Source organism: Periophthalmus magnuspinnatus, chromosome 21 (assembly GCF_009829125.3).
Source record: "Periophthalmus magnuspinnatus isolate fPerMag1 chromosome 21, fPerMag1.2.pri, whole genome shotgun sequence".
Taxonomy (NCBI): Eukaryota; Metazoa; Chordata; class Actinopteri; order Gobiiformes; family Gobiidae; genus Periophthalmus; species Periophthalmus magnuspinnatus.
This window is the reverse complement of record NC_047146.1, coordinates 8,944,515-8,968,223: the sequence shown is the minus strand read 5'-3', so window position 1 is coordinate 8,968,223 and position 23,709 is coordinate 8,944,515. Positions and strand designations below refer to the sequence as shown.

Below are 23,709 nucleotides of genomic sequence, written 5' to 3'. Positions count from 1 at the left end.
TGTATTGAGTGTCACACGTATTAATGGGATGTTACATACATATTTATGTATGTTAGAAAAATTATATTCATGGGGTATCGAGTGTAGAAAGTCTTTTATTACATGGAGCAAATGGTTTGGAGAACAAGCGTTCAGGGTACAGGTGACAGCATTTGTACAAATCTCAACATTCAATTCATAATAAACTTTAGTGCCTTTACACGTGTGGATAAAGTGTGTAGAGGTGATATGTGTTGTATTTCTTCAATGCAATATGCATGTAACATTCATGTTTACAAAAATGGCCTACGATTAGTACAGGTAAATGTATATGATAAGAAAACCAGCATAAAACAGAGTGATGTACTGTACAATATTGCTGACAGCTTAAGAAGACAGCATGACAAGCACACATGAACAAAATGACAAGAACAGTAATGTAAGCAACAATTGTTCATCCAAATATTTACAATCGTAAATAACATAATAATAACTAAAGTGGAATGATATATATTCTTTATAATGTTCACAAAGCTTTTTAGTCATCACTCCCCAACTGATCACATCTGAGGAAAATGGCATAAGGGACAGCATAAAGGCGATAAATAATCCAAAATAACAGAGTGCATAGAATGCAAGAGTAACACAATCATCTTCATCGGTTACGATTACATGTCATATATTACACAAAGAGCATCTGTCCATGCAGCTAAAACATTGTGAAGCATGGAAATAGAGCCAAGAATCAATTAAAGCAAATCTGTGACAACGGATTCTAAATACTCTTTTCTTCTTCATATCACATATCACAAAGAAGACACAGAAAATGTACAATCCTGCTATATAGTATCTAGTAAAAGGACTGAGGTCCATGGCGTAAAGTATACTTTATCTGTCATTGCTTTTTCCATGCATTACATATACTTACAGCTAATCTCTGTCTTAATATATTAACAATAAAATCAATAAAAAACAAACATTTCAATCCTTTACATACCTTGTTCACATATATTTTTGTGTTTTGTTTTTAGTTTTCGGAAAAAAAAGCTTAAGAATTAATCACATAAAAGGTGCTTGGAAAGCACCCTCACCCGATACCCAACAGCAATGCTTTTGGCAAGCAATAAGCAGGTGTCAGAAGCAGGGAACACGAAACTCATCTGCAAGACCAGATATGATTTTGGTCCCTGCAGTGAGCTTAGTATGAATAAATAATTTAAATATGGTGTATTTAAATATGTGTATTGTGTATTTTATTTCAGTACAATATGAAATTTCTACTTTGATTAGCTGAGGGGCACAGGTCAAATGAGTCTCATCAACAGCTATCCAGTAATGCATGCCGATTTGTATTTACAAGCGTCAGGGATCAAAGGGCTTTGTTCCATGTGTGATTCCTGTGGCCCAAAAACACAGGTTCAACCTGAAGATACATTACAATGTCTAAATGTAGATTTTTTACATTTTCATTATCGAAGCAACCAATTAATTTGTTGGGGCAAGGAAAAGAGTGGAACAGACCCTTATGATTGGCGAGTTTGTAATGAAAGGAACTGGTCTTTTAGCTGTGCATTTGCTCAAAAAATTTGTACGTAGGATTTTCATATCCATTTTGTTGCATCTTAGCAAGGTGACGTTCCTCTGGAGTAACTGCTGCATCCACCTGAAAAAAACGACAAAAAATAGTGAAATTGCTTAGATCTAACCTATGGTACTAATATTGCAAAATACTTGTGCATCTGTCATTTGATTTGTCTGTAATAATACTGTCCATAATTTGAAAAGTAGTAGTTTGAGATATCTGTGTGGTTTGCGCAGTTGCTCTTACTTTTAAGTTTCATAATATTCATAGAAAAATAATTAATTAATTAATTAATTAAAAATATAGGTTGGTTTCACTTTCTAGAGTTTGATTTCAGAATTTCAGATGGAAAGCAGCTGCCTATATGACTCTATGAGAGATTCACTGTTTCACACACACACACCAAATTAGGAGCACACACATCGTAGTGCAGATGCACAAATGATGTAGTAACATTAGCTCCATGTAAACCATTTATACTGTGATTGAGACTAAATGCATTACCTCAATTACGCCATGGTGGATAGAAGTATATTGTTTCTTTCGCAGCATCACCAAAGTGATAACTATAATGGTTGCTATAACAACTCCTCCAACCATCAAGCCAATGATGGCTCCTTTGTTGGACCCCACATCCTCCGCAAAAAATACCTGTTTAAACATAAATAATAGTTCAAACCTAACAATTAAAAAATACATTATTATTATTATTTATTTATTTTTATGTATTTTTTTTTTTTTTACCAGTTTTTGATGAACCTCATAACCAGCACTTCTTTCTTCAGTGTCAAGTCGCACTTCTGGCATTTCTTCTGGCTTCAAAGCAGATACTAAAGCCAAAACATGTTAATGTTTCGAAGGCCCATAATTCAAAAAATGAAAATAGATAATGCCAAATGTTTGCCAGAGACTCACCTGGTCGTGTGGGTAATCCTCTGTCTGGAACAGGACGGGCATCAACAGGTTCCACTACAGAAAAAGACAAAGTCTATTCACATTTTGTTTTGTTTATTCCAACAATACTAGAAAAACAAAGTGTTACCATGGTTTTCTGTGTTGGGCTGATTGAAACTTTCAGGATGAATAAAGCCAAGCCCATCAAGGCCTGGATCCATAGGAGCAGAACTGTAAGCCTGGTCTGGCATAAGAGCGTCATTGCCATAACTGATCCTGCCATCAACCTGGAAAACAGTGCCACTTTTCATAAAACTGAACTTCCATCGTGTAGGTTTGAGGGGGGGGGGGGTATATTGTCTTTTTTTAATTACATTACATGCAGTAAAAACACTCAGATAATGTTTACATAAAAGTGCCTTAAAATATCCTGCCACAATTAACTAGAAAATGTGAATAATAAAAACAATATTATGCTTTTTCTCAAACTCTGGATTTAGGAGCCTTGTTAGAATGGGTGGGTCTCATAGCAACATGAGTTCACCTCTGTCCTATCCTCTCATGCATGACTTCTCACATGGGTCTCATATGGGTCAAGCTTTTTTTATGTTAGTTATAAGCTGTTTATTGGTTTAGTTCTCATTGTGTAAGCTCTCTCTCTGAGCAATATAAATACAATTATCAAGGTAAATAATACTTTTTTAAAATTTTACTTTTTAATGGTAAATACGTGTGTGCGACTGAAACAACATATTAACATGTTTTATGAGTTTCACTTTTATGTTTGACGCTTTGAGTTCCTCCACTGAGTGTGTAGTTAATGAATAATGCAATGCAAAGCTCTGAAGTGTCTTGATCTTATGTAAATCAACATTATTATAACTCAACCACTATAAAATTACGATGTTGATTACAGTTAATAGAGAACAGGCTGTGTGCATAGACTGAGTCGGTGTGACTGACTCACCCGCCCATCGCTCTGCAGGGAAGAGACTTGCTGAGAAAGCTCCACCTGAATCCGATGCACTAAAACAGCTGAAAGAGACAAGAGGAACAGGAGTGAGTAGGCCAGAGTGTGACAAGTGTTAACAATAACATGTTTGTATATAAGAATGTATTACTTTCGAACATTTTAAATGAATAAAAACTAATAAATATATAAAACTTACAAACTTGGTTATGGATCTCATTTGCAACATTAGGTACTTTGTAAAGCAAGCCCAAAGACTGGTTCATTCTTTCTTCAATCACATGAAGATGGGTCAGAACCTAAGAGGTATAAAAACAACATTCTAAATAAGTTACTTAAACTCTTTATCCTAGAACTCTGTTTGTATTGAAATATTTTTACCTGAGGTCGAATCTGAGCCGCCTTTTTCGGATCAACAGTGCAAACATGCTCGTAATGTTTCAAAGTGTGTTGCCTGTCTTTCTGTTCAGCACGGATGTACTTCTTTAATAAACTTAAGACTTGCCGTGGCTGGGGAAGAGAGCATTGTCACATGCTAACATTATCTTTATTTTACCCTTCCTATTGTACTTTTTAAAGGGCATCATGCAACATTCCTTGGACAGTAAATTTCTATGGCAAGGTTTGGAAGGCAAATTTAACTTAAGACACTGCGCTGTCTGTATTTTTTCTGACCAAAAGCGCATGTGGCTATATTACCTCAACGTGGGTCACCATGGTAACTGTGCCATCCAGTGGAACAACGTCATGTAACTCTACTATTAATACCATAAATGTATGTATAATATCTGTACATATATGTGTGTAAGTAATGTGTATACCCGTGGAGGGGAGGCCTGGAGAGCACTGAGGTAATTTTCCAGAGCGAGGCGTCGGCGGCTGTTGAGCAGAGCCTCCACTCGAGCCATGTGTGTCTCCACCAGCTGCTGCCTCTCTCCGGCCGCCTCCTGCTCCAGAGCCTCCACCTTCTCCTGGAAGTGCTGCAAAGGCACAAAGTGTTGAAAATGTGATGAATAATGACATAAAGGTAGGCTTGTGTAATAGTGTATAATACCTGTATGACGGCCTTTTTGTCGGCACGAGGAAGGTTCTTGGCCTGTCTCTCAGCTTCTTCCCATTCCCTCATCACCTGCTCAAGAGACAAGTATTCAAAATGCCATTATATGATTATATGATATGATTATTGTAAATCTATCAGTTCAGTGTATTGTTTGCACCAGTGTAGATACCTGGGACATTTTTTCCCGGTGTTTGGCTTCTAAACTTTCCTTGGCCTTCTGGAAATCAGCATGCTCATTGTCCTCTCCAGGAGCTTCAAGATACCGATCAACAGCATCTGGGGGGCTGGGAGCCATCGTTGGCACTAAAAATAGAAATAAACATATGAGAAGATAAAATAAAAGAGTGAAATAAGAAACTTTTATACAGTAAAGAGAGACAAAACATAATGTTCTGTTAAAAAGACAAACCATTCTAGTTCATCAACATAAAACACAAGTTACATATTTAGTAACAAAACACTAGAAAAAGACATTAGTTCCCAGAGATGTCCGCATGTCCATCTTTGTTTATTGTTGGTGCCTGGAGATAAGACAAAATGTGCAGAGTCAAGATCTGGGCAGGTGCAGCACCAAGAAGGTGGGGCCCAATTGTGTGCAAGCACAAGCAAAATTAAGCTACCAGCCTTTAACAAGGCCATACTATCTTTACACAAACACACACTCATCAGCTCTAGGTCAAGTGAGACAAGGTTGCTGACAGATCAGAGCCGCTGCACTATACAAGCCATGCAGACAATGTAATGCATGCAGAAACATACAGTTGGGCCTGTGACGACTTTTTCCTTTATTGACTTTAATGAGAATGTTATGCAATGAATGGTTAGCATTTAAAACAATAATATAAATATGGTCTTAATATGAGTCAGAAATAGTCTCTAATAATAACTTCACATCCCCAAACCACCGTACAGCTTTTAGCAGCTAGGGTATAGGGGATGGGAAATAGGAGATGATAGGAGGTTAGGGGGTAGGTGGAAACACAATTTTTCAGAGCATTTAAGCCCTTAAATGGAGGACCTTCCATTTAAACAGTGTTTTATATCCCAGAAAATAAAATAGATGACAAGGTGACCAAGGCCTGTTTAGAAAACAAAAAGACCATTTTACTTAAATAAAGAATTGTGGATAGTATGCCATTGACAGAGAGGCTCTTTGAGGGTTAGGAGTTAGAAGCAGAGACAGCAGAGTGAAAGTGGGATAGTTACAGCAGCCTGAGGATAATGCTGTTATTGATACTGGATATGACGACTTCAGGTCCTCCACTTACACGAACTGCTGCAGACAGCAAGGCAGTACTCCTCTGAGCCAAAGTTATTCCTGTTGCCCCCACAGCCCCCAAACAAGAAAGGAGCACACTGGCCCTTCTCAGGCTCGAAGTACCAGCGCTCCAACATGTCGTCACATGGGCCTGAGTCAGCTCGTGCCCAACAAACAGCTGTGATGTGTACACACACGCAGCAAAATGTGTAACATTAAAATAAACAAAACAAAGTCTGATATTATTCATCATTTGATTACTAAGATGCAAAGACAAGCAAAGGAATTTAGCAATAGTCTTCAGTCTTTGGTAAAGGCTCATTTTGTCTTCAGTTTTAAACTTTTTTGTCAGACAGGAGTGTTCATTTACCTGCTTTACATGTTTCGGCTACTTCCTGTAGCCTTCCTCAGAAGCGTGGGATGCTATATTGTAGGCTGCTTTACTTGGTTTTGCCGACAGTAGGAAGCTTACGCCTCATACTGTCTGACGCCTCCTCCAGAACTGCATCCCATTTGTGTGATAAGGCCTTGTCATGATTTATGCTCCATGGACACTTTTTTGATGTCCTTTTGTCCGTATACCAAATGGTTTTCCTGTTTCCAGTACATATGTTTTGTTGCATGATAGGCATGGCATCTCATATATTAGCAAAGACACTGCCAACAAGAGCAATAAAAGAACAAGCAGAGCAGGAAAATCTGCAATCAGCCATATCCAACCATTGCAAAAGACAAAACAACATCATGAACTGGAACAATGCCAGGGTCATCTGTGCTGAAAGCAACAAATACTGGATCCGAGGCCATCGAGATCCGCAAACAAGGTCCAAGGAGCATAAATGATGAAGAGGGAGCGTGCACCTTATCCACCACACATGGGATGCAGTCCTGGAGAAGGCGTCAGACAGTAGGGAGTGTAATCTTCCCCTACTGTCTAGCAAAACCAAGTAAAGCAGCCTACAAGACACGTCACTACACCATCGCGCTTCTGAGGAAGGCTAAAGAAAGTAGTCAAAATAAATATGTAAAACAGGTAAACAAATGCTCCTGTCTGACAAAAAGAATAGTTAATTCTAAGTCTTCAGTCTTACCTCTAACAACTTCCTCCACGGATTCAGTGGTAGTGGTGGTTGTGGTTGTCATGGCAATGTTACTATTTTGCCCATCGCTGTAACGGTCATCAGTTACATCCTCCTCATCCTCGATGTTTTCCTCTTCATCGATAATATCCCCATTAGCATCTCTGTCATAAGCCTCTTCATCCTCATCTTCATCATCCTCAGCTGCAGCAGGCTCAGCATCAGCAGGGCGAGTCTCACTGCAGACAAAATTCACATGAATTGACTGTTTTTAAGCAATACAACATCATGAGTGGCGACATCACTTATCATACCCGTTATCAGAGTACTCAGTTTCAGGTCCTCCCCACCACACATCTGACTCTTCCCCCTCAGTTTCAGCGTTGTCGGGCTGAGGCTCCGCCTCTGCCGGGCAGCACACAAACTCCACTCCACGGAAACGGTCAATACCACACGGCAACAGCATCCCAAAGTCATTGAGGTACATGGAGCGGTCTCCACAAGACTAGATTCAAAACACATTCACTATAATGTTTTGTATGCATAGTGTGACGATGTTATTTAGTATAAAATCCATGTGACTCTATAACAAATTTTTATACTTATTGCTACTGACAATTTATAAACTTATAAAAATACTGAAGACCACTTTATGCCACAGCAATAACCCTAAGTATGATAATCCAGTAAATGCTTTTCTAAATGAACCATGTTGTACAAAAACATGAGCAGCACAAAAAAAATACACATATATATACACATATACACATTTATAATTTGTAAGATTTTATGATGATCCCCAACAGCTCACATGTTAACATACAACAATGACAAAAATAGTGCAAAAAAGGCACACATATTGAGCCCCCCAAATTTTTTCTAGGCAATATAGTCCTTATTGCAACAGGCCTAGTTAAAAAAAATCATTAATAACTGAAGCTAATCATCAGCCACTAAAACACAGAACCTTCCCTCCTCACCTCTTTGGCCACAGTGTGCCAGTGCAGGTGGCTCTCACACTGATCCATACGCTCCTGATGAAGGAACTTGCACTTGTCAGGAACAAGCAGGGCATCACTTACAAACTCACCAACTGTAACATAAACACATTTCATGAGAACCCTTCAATAAATGGTAAATAAAGATAAATACATTTATGTTTCACCTTTCTACCTTCAGTGGCCAAAGCACAGTACATCAACGATCAAGTTTATATATTGTGTTGCACTCTAAACATTTAAAAAAGCTTACCCAGGCAGCGATATGGCACCACAATGTGGCTGTGGCTGCGACACTGTTTGCGGCCTTTCTTGCACCAGTTCTGAATGCTGATAGGCTGGTTGGCCTCTACCACATTTGTGATTTGCAGCTCTGGGTATACCTGAAAAAATATTTAATTTAAGTAGTTTGTGGCAAAAAAAAGAAAATCTTAATGATTAATGAAACCATTACAACATGGTTAAAACGTCATGTGTCCCTTTTTCAATCTTTTCAATATGTTAGAGGATATATGACCTGTACTCTTGCATAAGAGGCTCATACTGCCTCTGATTAGATAATAGGCTTGAGAAGCAAACCTCCAAATGAAAACATATGAAATAATGAATATATTTACCCTTTATCTGGTGACATAGAGATGTAATAAACACAAATTCTAGATATTCTCCCTTAAAGTTCCCAAGTCTATTTTACTACACATTTCTCTGACACTTTTGGTACCTCTTGACAGTACTGCAGGATGCCCTCCTTTGTACCAATGCAGCTCTTAGTGCCCGAGGGGTCGGATTCCCATTTGCCACTCTGGACGTTGATGTGCATGTTGAGTTTCCCACAAAACATGGCCACCTGAGGCTCAGTGAGCAAACCCACTGAGTCATCAACGGGGACCTAGACAGACAACAACAAAGAGAAGCACATTCATGTTTGTTTACTGCAAAATATTGAGGCCAAGAGCCTTCAGTTAGGGCAGTGGTTCCTAACCTTTTAAGTCTTGCATCCCCCCCAAAGCATTGTCCCACACTCCCCAAGTGCTCGCCTAGCCCCAGAGGTCCCCACACCCCAAGTTGGGAAACAGTGAGTTAGGGTACAATACGATCATCTAAATATTAATTCACTGGGATACTATGATAATTGACAAGGTCTGGGTATCATCAAGAGGTTGTTGATACCGTTCAATACAATTTGCTATGATATATTTCATTCCAATTGATTTGATGGAGTTCAGTAAAAAATAAGATTCATGAACATAACAAGTGCATTTTGTTTAGAGCATGTTACTAACTACAAGAATACATACAGCTGTTGCATTGGTCATTGCTTATTCATCCATATCTTAGACGAGCTCAAGATGTACTTGTACAAAGGGACATATGGAGATGGCTCACAACAGAACTGCTAAATCATGGCTGTGATACTACAAGTCCTTGTTAGATCACAACCTGCAAAGATAATATGAAATACTCCCATTTTAATCATCAAAACAGTGAATATGTCAAATGTATTGCATAAACAAGTTTCATTCCTCTAAACAAGTAACAAAAGTGCTGCAGTCACAAAATAATTTAGTAGTGATTTTTTTTTTATCAAAACATATCAGTATATACATCCCTACCCAACAGAGTGTATTGAAATTTGTGTATTTATCTATTCAATTTAATGTAAATGGTGTATACAGTGCAGTAAAAACAGAATGGAAGATTTAATTGGACAAAATGTCCTTTTTATGTTATATGTTTTTTATTAGGTTTGTCTCTGTTCCATTTAACTAATCACAGTGAAGTGTGAACTTTCAGAAGCAGATGTACATGTAGTGAACAGTTAGTAGCAATAAAGTTTACTGTTTTTGTGCATATCTGACACCATTTCAAGACTGGATCACTCTACACATGTATTTATTTGTATACGTTCGTGTCCTTCTGAAACCACCTCGTGTATTATTATTAGAATCAGCTGGACTAGACACAGTAACCATGATTCAAAGAGACTAATGTCAAGAAACATGGACAGAGACACGCTTTTGTAATAACCGCATGTGGCAGAGTCCTATGTTCGCTCTAGCATTTCAATTACATATTTAGAAATGCAGATTTATCCAGTCCAGACACATATCATATACACTCTATCTTACAGATTCGCTTCGGTAATTTTATGACTTTATTGGGCATTGACGCGGGAAACACTAGTGGTCACTCTAAGCCTGACCAGTGCATGGAGATGAACTGACCCTGTCCTCACACAAGCGCAGATTTTAGATAACATTAGCCTTTGTAGTGCTCTCCAGATTGTGCTTTGTTTTGGTTTGTTTGTTTTTTTCAATTTAATCCTGCGTTGCAACAGACCACAAGCGCCATCTTGCCTGATTTGTCTGCACCGTTTTCCATTCTCCTCAGCAGCTTTCCTATCACCGCCCTACAGCTGCGGCGCGGGGTCCAGTCACTGCGCTGGACACACTCAGGCTTCAGCCCATGGTAAACATTGTAATAAAACGTGCGTAACATCTCTAAGCTTCCATGCATACATAAGAAAACGTCTATTTGCCCGGTTAGCGGTGATATGTTGAGTGAAAATGGGCCATAATTTGAGGCTGTTCTCGCCCACAGCGGGCTGACCCGTTGCCATGCCAATGTCTATCCCCTGAGCTAACAGGCTAAACATTTAGCCATCATCGTGTTAGCCATGGTAGCATACGTAGATATATCACATCGCCATTTAATGGTGAAAAAAGCGCATCACTGTATTTATAATAGGCCAGATAAGCACAGCAAACAGGGCCACATACATTACAGAAAACAAAGTGTAAAATGCCAAACTGTCAGTGACATGTAACGGTAGGCCCGGGACCTGCTGACGCCACGCTTTTATTAAAGCTCATATTCTGAATAGAAAAGTCATCGGCCAAAATGTTGACCAATGTCATATGTGTGGAGCAGATGTGCTGTTAAAATGAGGTAGTGATCTGTAGTCCTCCAGTCTGAGACAAATACCTCTTCAAAATATGGTGTTTGTAATAGCAGATTTGTTACATCTAACAGCGGCTAGCGGTATTTTGTCTGTCGCTATCGTTTATCTGGTAGATAATCTCGTGACCTGTATGCCTTTAATTCAATGTCTGTCATCAATTTAACAAGTTAAAAAGACTAAACCAAGCTTAGAATATTTTTCTCGCCTGAGATTTCTCTGTTAGGCTCACCTCGGTTGAAAGCGTCAAGGTCGCCAGCAGTAATACCAGGAACGCCGTGTACTCCTCCATTCCGCTCTCCTGGGATCCACAACTATCTCTTCAATATGTTTATATGTCTATGCTATAGTAAAAATGCAAATTACAAAGGGAAAGTGTCGACACTGGGAGAAATCCTCCTGGCGGTCCTCACTGATCCCTCCCCGTTTGCTCCTGATGATGATGACGGAGTGAGGCTGAGGATGAGTTGGATCGAGTGGGGGCGGAGATGCAGATAGAGCCAATCTGGTAGACATTTTTGTATGGCATTGGCAGCCTCGGTTTAGTGAGGGTTTAGATTATTAAAATAAAGATGTTGTTGTGATGGAAGATTTGGGTTTAGGGGGGAATAAACGTTATAGGCTATTTACATTGCGCAAATCCAGCACCTCTGCACCCGGGACACATGGAATAAATTGTTCTTCCTCAACCACTGCCAAGAGATGAATGTAGAAGCCAAGATTTGTGCCTCTGTGTCAACCTGGTGGAGGAATATGCATCTGCAACTCTTCTCAAGCGTCATCCACCCTCCAAACTGGATATGAAAAGGCTCACATAGGCTTTAACTATGACTAGGGTTATAGAGATTTTCTTGAGAATTACCATCTGAAAGCTCATATGTGGGAGACATGTAAGCCTACAGTAGCCTATTGATATATATATATACCTTATTAGAGCCAAGGTGTCTGAATGTGAAAAGGAGAAAGCTTGTGATTTAATTCAAAATCTGTAGTACTCAAGTAAGGGTAAGGTTACTTCAAAATAGCAAAAGCAGAAGTACAAACTGGTGGTCCAAGAAAGTAAGTAAGAGTAATAAATTATCTGGGAAAGTACTACTCAAGTAAGAGTAATTGTCGGGACATAACATGTGATGTGTGTAAGTATAAAAACTTAGAGATCTAGGCTATTCCAAATGTAAACTTGGAAGGAATGAAGCCCTTCTCAGATGCATACAACATGCAGAAGATGCACAAACTGGAAGAAATGTTAACAAACACAAACATGCACATTTACTAACAGGAGTCAAGTCAGACATGATAGGGGTCCCATAGTTTGTGAAAGCATAAATGTGACCTTACAGCATTTGTAAATTCATGAGAGCAACTTGCAATTTAAGAAACCTTTTTGATAGGACATTCTACTCCACATTAGAGCTCAATTCACACACCATGAGCCGTCACATTCAGAAAGATTTTAAAACAGAAATAGCCTAGACCAGCCGTTCTCTCGGGGATGTCAGTGTGGCTTCCAGTTCCCAAAGAAATGGCCTCTTACTAAACAGATGCATCGGTCTCTCTTTTCTGGTATATAATTAAGTCTATGTGGATTATGACTGTGTGGTTAGACTCTTTTCTACAGTCCTCCAGCACAGCCCAGGGTGTGCTTTACTTGCATTCTTGTTCCACAGTCATATATCCCATGGGTGCATCTTGAAATGGTCGCAAAAGTTCATTAAGTATCATAGGCATACTGAAAATAGTAGCAATAATAAATAAGGCTACAAAAATGTGTTACTCTACTATCTTATATACAGCACACATTACATATGCATATATAAATATCTGAACGAGATATATTTGCATTGTATTTCCCACCGAAGCTACAATTACAAATCACTGAGAGAAACCACAGAAAATAATTATTTGGTAAAAGTTAGCAGTTGCCGTTCACTGTTTATCCTATAGGTGGCGACACTGCCAAATCGAATCATAGGGAATATTGAGCTAGTAGCAGAAAGAAGAAGAATACAAGGAAGTATTGAACAGCTGATCATATTTTATGTCATTATGCCCCGGAATAGTGCTTAAATATAAATGCTACATTTTAAAGACGTTTCGATTATGTTCCCGGTGAGTATTCTCACTAACAACAGCCTATTTATTATTTTAGCTGACGATTTATAATGGATATGTTGGTTCATGCCATTGACATATTGAATGTCTATGGTTCGTGCTAATAGCTTGGACGAAAACCACATTAGGCTACTAATTGGTGCTTAACTGGAACGTGTAATAAACGTATTATAATAATAAGTATGCTTCCCTTTCTGACCCCTCTTCGGCTAGCTGCTCTAGAGAACAACATGGACCAACGCAGGAGAGGGGCGGGTTTCAAAGCCATGTTCTCTCACAGATCCCGCGGCCCTACTGCAGAGGTCTTCAGAAAGAAGCACAACATCTGTATGGTGTCAGACTTTTTCTATCCAAATATGGGAGGTGTGGAGAGTCACATTTACCAGTTGTCCCAATGTCTAATTGCTATGGGACACAAGGTGGTAATAGTCACCCATGCCTATGGCAGGAGGAAAGGCATCAGGCACCTCACAAATGGTCTGAAAGTGTACTACCTCCCACTACAGGTCATGTACAACCAGTCCACAGCAACCACATGCTTCCACAGCCTGCCCCTGATGCGCTGTGTGTTTGTCCGAGAGCGCATTACCATTGTGCACTCACACAGTTCTTTCTCTGCCATGGCCCACGACGCACTTTTCCATGCCAAAACCCTGGGCCTCAATACTGTATGTGTACTGTCAATGTAATGTTTGTAGTAGTGCTCTTTAACTAATTCCTGTGCAATTACAGGTGTTCACTGACCACTCACTCTTTGGTTTTGCTGACATCAGTTCTGTGCTGACCAACAAACTTCTGACAATTTCACTCTGTGATACCAACCATATAGTGTGTGTCTCATATACCAGTAAAGAGAACACAGTACTGCGAGCAGCTCTCAACCCAGAAATAGTGTCTGTTATTCCCAATGCTGTGGATTCTGCAGACTTTACCCCTGACCCTTCGCAGCGTCAAGATGATAAGATTACAATTGTTGTAATAAGTCGCCTTGTTTATCGTAAAGGTGAGAAACTACAGTAATTGCGAAAAATAAGGCACCTTTAAATATTCAAATTTGACTCAATTTCTTCTTTAATCTCTTTATAGGTATTGATCTTCTAGGTGGAATAATCCCGGAGCTTTGCCTTAAATATCCAGATTTACACTTCTTAATAGGAGGCGAAGGACCAAAACGAATTGTTTTGGAAGAAGTACGAGAGAAATACCAACTTCATGACAGGTGCATTGTGCATTTACACACACAGCCGTCATCATATTTGCATGTATTGTAATCATTACATTGGGCTTTTAATCATGTTTAACTTTAATGTGACCTGCAGGGTGCGTCTGTTAGGAGCTCTGGAGCATAAGGATGTGCGGGGGGTTCTGGTGCAGGGCCACATCTTCCTGAACACGTCTCTAACTGAAGCCTTCTGTATGGCCATTGTGGAAGGAGCCAGCTGTGGACTGCAGGTTGCTTATTGATCATATACACAGATACAACAAATTAATACAATAATATCTTACGATTACATTACATGTATATTTAATCCATATCTGTTGTAGGGTTTTAGAAAACCTTATAAGTTCATTATCATCGGAATTGTCCAAGCAAACTCAACATCAGGTCTCTTCAATTATCTATGGTCTAAACTCTTTCATATTAATTTGAGAATTCTAAAACATATTCAGTAACCACTGTAATTTTAAACCAAAACTATTCAAAAATAGTTCATATTGCTTCCATAGCTTGCTTGACTGTTATATGACGATACCGTCTTTGCATGCTGTACCACACTTTTATTACATTCATACATCTTCTGTACTTTTTACATATATCCAAAGGTGGTGAGTACTCGTGTTGGAGGCATTCCTGAGGTGTTGCCTGAGGACCTTATTACTTTGTGTGAGCCCACTGTGCGGTCACTGTGCGCTGGTCTGGAGTCAGTCATTTCACAGCACCGTACTGGAGCTGTGCCTTCACCTGCTTCTATTCATGCACGGGTCCGTAACCTGTACACCTGGAGAAATGTCGCAGAGAGGACTGAAAAGGTGGGAATTGTATACTATAGGTAATTAATTAACCCTGTAATTATAATGTGACCATAAAGTGACAAGGAAAATAAATAAGAAAATATATTCATCATATATGCATTTGTTAAATTGGGATGTATGTGATATACAATTGGTATGTCTTTTTCAGGTTTATGACAGAGTGGCAGGAGAGGAGGTACTTCCACTGGACAGACGGATACACCGGCTAAGGACTCACTGTGGCCCTGTGGCAGGGACCATCTTTGCATTTGTGGCTGTATTAGACTTCCTGTTTCTGCTTCTGCTGCAGTGGCTGGTGCCAGATCAAGTTATGGATGTTGCCGTAGATGCCAGTGGTCCTCATGGAATTTGGAAAGGGGAACAAAAAGATGAGATAGATAGTAAAAGGGAATTAAGCAGAGAGCACAGTCTGTAGCAGAGTGCATGGTGAGTCTCTAAAATATATAATTGTTTACATTACTGATGATCAAACCAGAAGCTATGAGCCACTACTGTACAACTGTATGAAATGCTCAGGGAAATGATGGTAGTCTTGTAAGTACATTAAATAGCACTTTTTTATACATACTCTCATAACATGTTTATTGCTTAAGGATAGGATAAGTTTTACTGACCTAATATCAGTTTTCTTTATCATAAGCATCCTGTTCGGGAGTTGATGCCATTTTTTTAATTATATCTGACAAGGTTTATCTGACAGGGTGCATTTTAATGCAAACTACTGACTGTTGTTGTTGGCTACTGTAATAAAGCACAGTCTGTTGCATTGCAATGGAACACAAGCTTTTATTTCTGACTGTGGTTGGTTTTATTACATCGTGGTAAATAATTACTGTTTATTATCAAACATATTTAAATGTTATACCTGGACCTGTTGGTTTCGTCTAAAGACATTTCTTGCAGAGCCAAACTAGAACTGGTTGGGGCGGCTCTCAGGAATGTAGATTACCAGTCAAAACAGGCAGTGTTGATAAAAAAAACATTTCTGTTTAACATTGTCTTGAGATATTTAAATATTACCAGTAAACAACGTATTCACCTTGAATAAACCATTGAGTTACCGGTATTTTAACAGTGTGAGAAAGTTTTCCAAGATAGCAGTTTTATTTATTTATACTTTCATTCACATGTGAAGTGCTGTAAATGAATCTTTGCCACTACTGTTACGCACGTGTGGCACTGGGCTGAGGAGGCGGGTGGTGTCTGTGTGGGGGAGGTGGTGGTCAGATAAAACCAAGAGGAAACCTGCCTGTGGCTCTGAGTCCCCTCCTAAAGTCCAGCAGAATTGTGAAGGAGTTTGCAGTATCTTCACCATGGCTGTTGTTCAGACAGAGCAGTCCCTGTTCTCACAGCCCTGGTCTCTGCACATCTACAGAGGGATGGCATGCAATGCACTGATGGCTGGTATGTTTTTTTATGTTGTTTGTTTCTTTGTTTAAATATGGTGGCCCTGCAAAATGAACATATGCTGCGAAGTAATAGCCTGGACTATACACAGCTGGCTAGTCCATTGTTGCCTTGAATGTTTGTTTCAGTGCAAATAATTGCTGTTAACATTGTCTGGTAGCACAATATTATTCAAGAATATTTATAGTTTTATAGTATATTTGTTGTATTAAATGTCAATAACAGTTGTGGATCCCAACAAGAACAGAAACAGTTTTGCTATTGCCAGTGGAGACCCAAATAAATAAAACAAGAAAACGTCTTCCTTACTCTGCAGACTCTTGGGCAGACAGGACTCCCTTGCATGAGGCTGCATGTCAAGGCAGACTGCTTCAACTCAGGGACCTCATTACTGAGGTTAAGTTCATGTTTTCGTTTCTTTCATATGAATGAATATTTAAATCATTGCTGAGACGAAACGGGGCTTTAAGAGCATTGTTCTCATTGTTGCTCTCCGTAGGGTTTCCATGTAGATACTCTCACTATGGACAGAGTCTCTCCTCTCCATGAGGCATGTCTGGGTGGACATTATGCTTGTGCCAAGTTTCTACTGGACAAAGGAGCAAATGTACAAAATGCAGTTTTTCAAAATAAAAACATGATACATTTATTTAATGTACTTGAACATATGATTTTGGTTCTCAGGTAAACATCATTTCAACAGATGGAGCCACCCCTCTTTTCAATGCCTGCAGCAGTGGTAATGCAGCATGTGTCAGATTAATCCTTCAGTGTACGGCCTTCATTCACCAAGCACACCAGCTGGCCTCACCCATACATGAAGCTGCTAAACAAGGTTAGAACTGCTAATATTCTTTCACAAAATTATATTGCATTTGCACATGTGGTCTTTTGTGTAATGCAACAACAGTTGCTTTATTTCATGCTCTTTGTATCTCAGGTCATAGTGAGTGTCTGGAGCTGTTACTTTCCTATGGGGCTCATATTGATTTGGAGCTGCCAGTGTTGGGGACTCCTTTGTATTGTGCCTGTCTGACCCGGGCCACAGACTGCATCAGGACTCTGTTGCTCTTGGGTGAGTTTTTACAGGGATTACAATACTCTATGTCCTCAGAAATTTTACTATAATGTAAAAATGAACCCTTCTGAGTAAGCTAGGTATTTTGTTACAGTATTGGTATTTTTTAATATGATAACCACTATCAAGATGTTCCTGTCAGCCTAAATGTACCATTAAGTGATTATCTTTTTCTTTACTGACCCCTTGTGGCAGAGGTTACAATCGTTGGCCTAAACGTTAAGGTAAAATGTTCTGGATACTTGCCCAAAGCAAATCTATTGGTGCTTTTACTTCTCATTGCCTCAAGATAAGAGCTTACAGTTTCTTTCTTTAGGGGCTGATGTGCGACTAGGCTGTGGGCAGGACAGTCCTTTACATGCTGCAGTGCAAGGAGGAGAAGTGGACATTGTTGACCTGCTTCTGGACTATGGGGCTGATGGGAGCTGGAGGAATGCAGATGGGAAGACTCCTCTTGACATTGCAAAGCCCAACAGTTCAGTGAGAAGTAAACTGCTGACAAAAGGTATTGAAAAGGCATTCAGGTTCACATTTTTCCCTCTTGTGTGAAATGCAAAGGTTATATCTGTTTGTTTGCTTTAGGTCCCTGCTCCTTGTCACAGCTGTGCCGCTTATCAGTGCGCCGCAGTCTGGGGAAAAGTCGACTACACGCAGCGTCCAGCCTCTTTCTACCTCGCAGCATCAAGGCTTTTCTGCTTTATCACTGACATCTCTGAACAATTGTCTTATTCTACACATTGATGAGCTTTTATTTTCCAAGGCAAACCTCCACCAAAGATATTCTTTGCTCACATAGTTATCTTCTACCAGCTGTGTTATTCAACAAAACAACAGCTGAACTGAGTTGAGGTGACAGCTCAGGGCAAAGGAAAAGCAGCACTGAAAAACAAATACATTTGTGTGACATTTGTTTACAAATCTGGTGTTTTTTTTCTTGTTCTACTGTTGTCATGTTGTGTTGTTATTGTTGTTGTTACTATGTTGTTAAATCTTTTGTTCATATGGCCATGTTTCTGATACCGAAAAAGGACTTTTTTCTTTTTTTTAACTTGATATAAGAATAAATTAGTACAAATAAATACAAATAAGTTGTGCTTTATTTTGGCGTAAATACAGATAGGTGATAATGGAATGAACTTTGCCTGGCTTAAAAAGTTTAATAGAAAAAGAGAACAGCACTGAGAAGAATTGACGTGTAAAGCTTTATCTGGTTCTTTTCTCAAGGGACATTTATTCAAATGCCAGCATGAAAGGTCACAAAGGGAGCGAGATAGACCGACTTTTAAACAAATCTAACTTGACCTGTTCTTACTTCAAGCTGTAGTCATGTTGTAAAAGCACTATTACAAGTTTACACTGCTAAACACTGAAAAGGACTCAAGGTAAAATGTCGTAAATGTTTTGCAAATGTCTTCTTCACCTCTCTGAAAGGAGGACCTTGACATTTTGTTCACATGCAACTGTAGGTTGAGATCATCTAGTTAGGTGTGTTGAATAGGAAAAGGTCAAAAATCTAGTTCAGCGGTTTTTATCTCCACAGATCTGCCCTTCCTTTCATCTCAGACACACATTTTCACTTTTCTTTATTAGAAAAAATAATACATTTATGAACATTTTGCATAAACCACTCACTAGAACAAGACCACTAAACTGACAAAACAGTAATTCATCATCATTGTGATTTTGTTGTGCATTTTACATCAAAACGTTTAACTAATGGCTTATGCAATCTAAAATTTGACTTCTACACATGATTAAGCTTAATGTTTATGCTATTCAACAAGTGGTAAAAGTGGTTTGCTATTCAACAAGTGGAGAAAAACTGGTAAACACACATCAAGTGCAAATATATAAGATAATGGGATTTTGACCCTTCACTTAGGCTACATAATGCTGGTGTGTATGTTTATTTGAATCATCAGGACTTCTTTGAGGAACAGTGTTAATCCCCAAACATTTTTATAACAAAGCTTATTCCTCAGTTTGATCTCAGATGTAAATATTTACCCTCAGAATCAGACAGAAGTGATGTTTGTGCTCCTGCTGCTCTGGCTGCGTAGACGCTGTTCAGGGTGACAACACAGGAGCTGCCTGTTGAAGTGTTTGCTGAAACTCTTGCTCATCAGGTACAAGGCAAATGGGTTCACACAGGAGTTGGTGAAGGCTAGGATCCGAGCGGACACACTGCCGATGAAATGGCCCAGTGAAGTGTCCACCTGGTTGTAGTGGTAGGAGCGATACAGGTAGATGATATGACTGGGCAGCCAGCACACAGCAAACAGACCCACGAAAACAAGCACAGTCTTGGCCAAGCGCTTCCTCGACTTCATCTGGAAACACACATAGTAAAGGTGGTTGCACAAGAACACAGTAATTATATGACTATATTAGAGAAGGTGAAATTTGAACCCCCATTTTGTCATAACAGATATTTCAGACATTACAGTTTTCAAACAAGCCAAACATTAATTCAATTTTATTTATTTATTTATTTATTTATTTATTTATTTATTTATTTATTTATTTATTTATTTATTTATTTATTTATTTATTTATTTATTTATTTATTTATTATTTATTATTTATTTATTTATTTAAAATACAATTTAAGCTGATGAAAGTTCTTCACACAAAAGTCAATAAAACAGATTGTGGGAAAGATAAACTGGCATGGGCAGAGTTGTATTTTAGATTTGTTTTTTTCTCAAGCAATTCAAAAAAGAGGGAGCCATTGTCTGTGTGAATGGTCATGTATGTTGAATGAATAAAGCTATTTATGACTAACTTTTGGTATGTTGTTTTTTTTTGTTTTTTGACATATATTTTTTCATCTACTCTAGAATGGACATATCCTGGAAAGAGCTGCCACATGACTATATTAATATGCACACCAAAAATCTGTTCAATATCTGATTTCTGGTGTTATCAGATTAGTTAAATCTCATTTAACAGCTGCACCTGATGAGTTCACACCTTTGCAGGTTATGTCAGAGAAAATTATGGAAAAATGGTTCAGACTAATGTGGCAAAAAGAAAATGTTAAAGGTTGAAAGAGAGAAAATTAATGAATCATTGCCTTCTAAATATAACAATTACTCAAAAAAATAATCCACTAATTAACTAACACATGTCACCAAGTGTTTTTAATGTAAACACACATCAAAAATCTTATCTAAGTATTGGTTTATCAGATTTTTACTGGCCATGGAAATGAACTAAATAACATAATCATTCGCTAAGGCACCATTTCAGTTTCAGTTTTCTATATTAAACTTTTTTCATTGGGGTTGTTAATTCAATATTTGTTGTGAGGCTGAAACCTGTTTCTTGAGATGCTGGTGTCCTTCTTCGGGGAGGTCCTTTGAGCTCCTCATCAGACTGCGTGCAATGAAGACATAATAAACTGATATGATGAGCAGTGGTCCCACATAGAAGATTATGAAGGAGGCCGTGGAGTGGATTTTGGGGTGCAGGTCTCCCGCCTGGGGGTATGGTCCACAGGTCACAAAGGTCTCATTGGTGTGACTGGTGGTGTAAGTGTGCAGGTCAGAGAACACAGCCTCTGGGATGGCCAAGCTCACAGACAGGAGCCAGATGGCAGCAGCTCGCACACAGATGCCGACAGTGGAGGTCTGGAGGTCCAAGGGCTTCACTATGGCTTTGTACCTGAAGAGACACAAACATGAGTTAGGGTGTCCATGTTTTTCACAGTGTCATTTATATACTGGCATGCACATGTAAACAGAAATGTAAGTGTGCAATATACATTTGTGTGAGTTTTATGGAAGACGCTTGAGTGTAAATGTGTGTAAATGTGTGTGTGTATGTGCCTTATATAATGTTGACCACTGTACAAATTAAGTTGAATTGAATTGATAGAGTGTGATATGTTTTGAATGATTGATGAGAGTATATATATTTATGTGATGTTAGTTAGACCTTGACATCTGCATTCAGTCACTTGGAAGTGTGTGAAGTATAGAACTGCCCCATGCAAATATTTATTTTTATCTAACTGATTTCCGCAGCTCTGTTCACGTCAAACTTATTTTGTTGAAAACTTAAATCCAGAGCATCTCAATGGGAAATCACTTTGCCACTTTTGTCATATCCCAGCAGAAATGTTTTGGCAGAATCGTAAGAAAGGTTTCTGGAAATAGTCAAAGCGCAATTTTTATCGAAAAGACAAGTGTAGGCTCCTTTCACATAATGAATAATTTACGGTACAAGATTGCATTTATTTTTTAACAGCATTTCCAACAGTGGTTCTCTTGGCATATCTCCCATCATTCATTCACATTATACCTCCTGAACAAAATGAAGGCACTGCTTCTGAAAAGAGAAGTAGTGAATATTTATAAGATTTGCTTTTGGCTGAGCTCTTTTCCATTTGTTTGGGCACATCTGGTTCTTGATCGTTTTCCAAAGAATTTCAGTTTGTGCCTGGTTTATATTTAAATACTCAATTGAATATTTATAACAGCTGGTTAAAACAAATTGCACAGACACCACCCACATGCAGTAATAAATAGCTTGTTCATTCAAATGTATGAAATGCAGTAAATACTTGAGGCAATATAATAAAAAAATAAAAGCAACCAACAACACACTAAATGTAGCTATAGGCATACAGTCTCTAGGCCATTTTATATCAGATATTTAGGAGTCAACTTGCACATACTTGAATATAGGCCACTAAATAACTGCAAATAAGTCAAAATTAAGGAGTAAGGTGGTCAGTGAATGTCAGAAATATATTTTGTCATTTTAAACTTAGTTTGTTTCTTGTGTTGTTTCTTACCGATCCGCAGAGAGCGCGGTGAGGGTGAAGACAGACACCCCCACTGAGGTGAGTTGAATAAACGGGATGAGTTTACACCCCACGCGCCCGAACAGCCATTCATCCACAAGGTACCGACTGGCGTCTACAGGGGCGCATGTGACCAAGAGGAGCAGGTCCCCCAGTGCGAGACTGGATAAGAACAGGTTTGGCACCGTGCGCATTGACTTCACCAGGAGACATGTTTTCATCAAAGTTACATTTCCCACAAGACCCACAGTTATAATGAGCCCGTACACTGCTGCGATGCCCACACCCGGGAGCCAGATGTTGTACCCGTTTTGCGTCGCGATGGACTCCAGGGTCACGTTCACAAAGAGAAGGTGCTGATCCTCTGCGCTCAGAGCTGCGGACGCGTCTAAAGACATGACGCACGGAGCGCACGGAGTGAGCATAAACCTACTATGCCCGCGCGCCTGCCTTTATACTGTCCTCGTGCGTCACGTGCGCATCTGGCATCAAGCAGCAGCTGATTGTCAGATATCCACAGGAATTCTGACTCCTATGCTCCCATAATGTGCTCTTTACAGGAGTATAGTCACTTTGAATGTGGTAGCTAAACCTTTATGAGGCTAAACACTTCTGAGTTTTGCACTGCATTCACACTGTCAAGGGTTAGGGTTTAGAGCAGCGGTTCTTAACCTTGTTGGAGGTACTAACCCCACCAGTTTCATATGCACATTCACCGAACCCTTCTTTATTGAAAAATAAAATTAGATTTTTTTTTTTTTTATTATAATTTTTTTTTTCAAATTCAAGACACATGTTTTACTGGTGCACAAAATGAATCATGCATTAGCATCACTGTGTTCAAAGAATAAAACCAATACAATGCATGAACAACAAATTACATACATACCTTTTCACAAAGACATGACCTTTTTTAATACTACCACACTGAAATTATTTTAATTTTTAACTTTATGTATTATAATAATGAACTTATTGTATTCATGCTATTCATTATTTTTAACATTTTAACACACACCGTAACTCCGCAACCAATTGTGCTTCATGTAAATTCAGACGGCATGTCAAAGCAGAGGCATGAGGCTCTTTAAATACGTTACTGTCATTACGGTAAAATGTTCAATCAGAGCGCAATTGTCGCCGGGATCCTCACAGTCAGCGCTGGGCATTACTCTGGCCGTGTCTCATGCTGTGTCTCAATTCATCAAAGAACGGCACATTTAAGTCGGGCGGGTACTTCGATAGGCACATCGAAGGGTGCATTTGTCAAACTGGGACACGGCCGGCTTCTGGAGACACTGGCAGTCTGCAAATCATATGAGTCTGGTGCATGTCTTGACCTCCGCCGAACCCCTGAGACTGACTCACCGAACCCCTAGGGTTCGATCGAACCGAGGTTAAGAACCACTGGTTTAGAGTTATCATTCCTCAATAAGTGACCAACTCCATTAAACTTTGCATCAAATTTAAATCTTTTTTTGTTTGTTTG

At 39.1% G+C, this 23,709-nt stretch overlaps 4 protein-coding genes across 5 annotated transcripts; 2 read left to right on the top strand and 2 right to left on the bottom strand.

The window, feature by feature from the left end:
- Positions 1-75: 75 nt before the first annotated feature.
- On the bottom strand, positions 76-11,223 carry LOC117389684 (amyloid-beta A4 protein). 2 transcript variants are annotated; one of them, XM_033987396.2, is made up of 18 exons: positions 11,012-11,223; positions 8,542-8,709; positions 8,074-8,203; positions 7,803-7,915; positions 7,137-7,327; positions 6,835-7,061; positions 5,754-5,921; positions 4,655-4,788; positions 4,480-4,554; positions 4,247-4,405; positions 3,807-3,935; positions 3,625-3,724; positions 3,423-3,490; positions 2,604-2,742; positions 2,477-2,530; positions 2,306-2,391; positions 2,066-2,212; positions 76-1,642 (listed from the first exon to the last, which is right to left on the bottom strand). In XM_033987396.2, exons 1-18 carry the CDS (start codon positions 11,069-11,071, stop codon positions 1,541-1,543), a joined length of 2,250 nt encoding a protein of 749 aa, XP_033843287.1. In that variant the 5' UTR covers positions 11,072-11,223; the 3' UTR covers positions 76-1,540. The 2 variants fall into 2 exon arrangements, with proteins under 2 accessions (XP_033843287.1, XP_033843288.1); XM_033987397.2 differs by lacking the exon at positions 5,754-5,921 and having other exon boundaries at positions 11,012-11,214.
- A 1,526-nt stretch (positions 11,224-12,749) lies between these two features.
- Positions 12,750-15,720, top strand: piga (phosphatidylinositol glycan anchor biosynthesis, class A). Its single transcript, XM_033987376.2, has 7 exons — positions 12,750-12,888; positions 13,105-13,559; positions 13,624-13,894; positions 13,978-14,110; positions 14,211-14,343; positions 14,716-14,922; positions 15,074-15,720. Exons 2-7 carry the CDS (start codon positions 13,122-13,124, stop codon positions 15,338-15,340), a joined length of 1,449 nt encoding a protein of 482 aa, XP_033843267.1. The 5' UTR covers positions 12,750-12,888; positions 13,105-13,121; the 3' UTR covers positions 15,341-15,720.
- Positions 15,721-16,209: 489 nt separating this feature from the next.
- On the top strand, positions 16,210-18,347 carry asb11 (ankyrin repeat and SOCS box containing 11). Its single transcript, XM_033987236.2, has 7 exons — positions 16,210-16,329; positions 16,649-16,728; positions 16,832-16,939; positions 17,017-17,167; positions 17,273-17,407; positions 17,727-17,915; positions 17,993-18,347. The coding sequence occupies exons 1-7, from the start codon at positions 16,239-16,241 to the stop codon at positions 18,115-18,117; spliced, it is 879 nt and encodes a 292-aa protein (XP_033843127.1). The 5' UTR covers positions 16,210-16,238; the 3' UTR covers positions 18,118-18,347.
- Positions 18,348-19,298: 951 nt separating this feature from the next.
- On the bottom strand, positions 19,299-22,618 carry grpr (gastrin-releasing peptide receptor). The gene is made up of 3 exons (XM_033987350.2): positions 22,212-22,618; positions 20,731-21,076; positions 19,299-19,740 (listed from the first exon to the last, which is right to left on the bottom strand). Exons 1-3 carry the CDS (start codon positions 22,616-22,618, stop codon positions 19,426-19,428), a joined length of 1,068 nt encoding a protein of 355 aa, XP_033843241.1. The 3' UTR covers positions 19,299-19,425.
- Positions 22,619-23,709: the final 1,091 nt, after the last annotated feature.

Bases quoted from the DNA above. Each gene is read 5' to 3' on its own strand.
- LOC117389684 (XM_033987396.2), bottom strand. From the start codon at position 11,071: ATGGAGGAGTACACGGCGTTCCTGGTATTACTGCTGGCGACCTTGACG. The intron at 8,204-8,541 runs GTACCAAAAGTG...ATATTTTTTCAG, and splicing joins TCCTGCAGTACTGTCAAGAG to GTATACCCAGAGCTGCAAAT. The intron at 2,531-2,603 runs GTAACACTTTGT...CTTTTTCTGTAG, and splicing joins GCCCAACACAGAAAACCATG to TGGAACCTGTTGATGCCCGT.
- piga (XM_033987376.2), top strand. From the start codon at position 13,122: ATGGACCAACGCAGGAGAGGGGCGGGTTTCAAAGCCATGTTCTCTCAC. The intron at 13,895-13,977 runs GTGAGAAACTAC...ATCTCTTTATAG, and splicing joins TCGCCTTGTTTATCGTAAAG to GTATTGATCTTCTAGGTGGA. The intron at 14,344-14,715 runs GTTGCTTATTGA...ATATATCCAAAG, and splicing joins GAGCCAGCTGTGGACTGCAG to GTGGTGAGTACTCGTGTTGG.
- asb11 (XM_033987236.2), top strand. From the start codon at position 16,239: ATGGCTGTTGTTCAGACAGAGCAGTCCCTGTTCTCACAGCCCTGGTCT. The intron at 16,330-16,648 runs GTATGTTTTTTT...CTTACTCTGCAG, and splicing joins ATGCAATGCACTGATGGCTG to ACTCTTGGGCAGACAGGACT. The intron at 16,940-17,016 runs GTACAAAATGCA...TTTGGTTCTCAG, and splicing joins TACTGGACAAAGGAGCAAAT to GTAAACATCATTTCAACAGA.
- grpr (XM_033987350.2), bottom strand. From the start codon at position 22,618: ATGTCTTTAGACGCGTCCGCAGCTCTGAGCGCAGAGGATCAGCACCTT. The intron at 21,077-22,211 runs GTAAGAAACAAC...GTGTCTCTTCAG, and splicing joins ACCGCGCTCTCTGCGGATCG to GTACAAAGCCATAGTGAAGC. The intron at 19,741-20,730 runs GTTTCAGCCTCA...GTGTGTTTCCAG, and splicing joins ACCAGCATCTCAAGAAACAG to ATGAAGTCGAGGAAGCGCTT.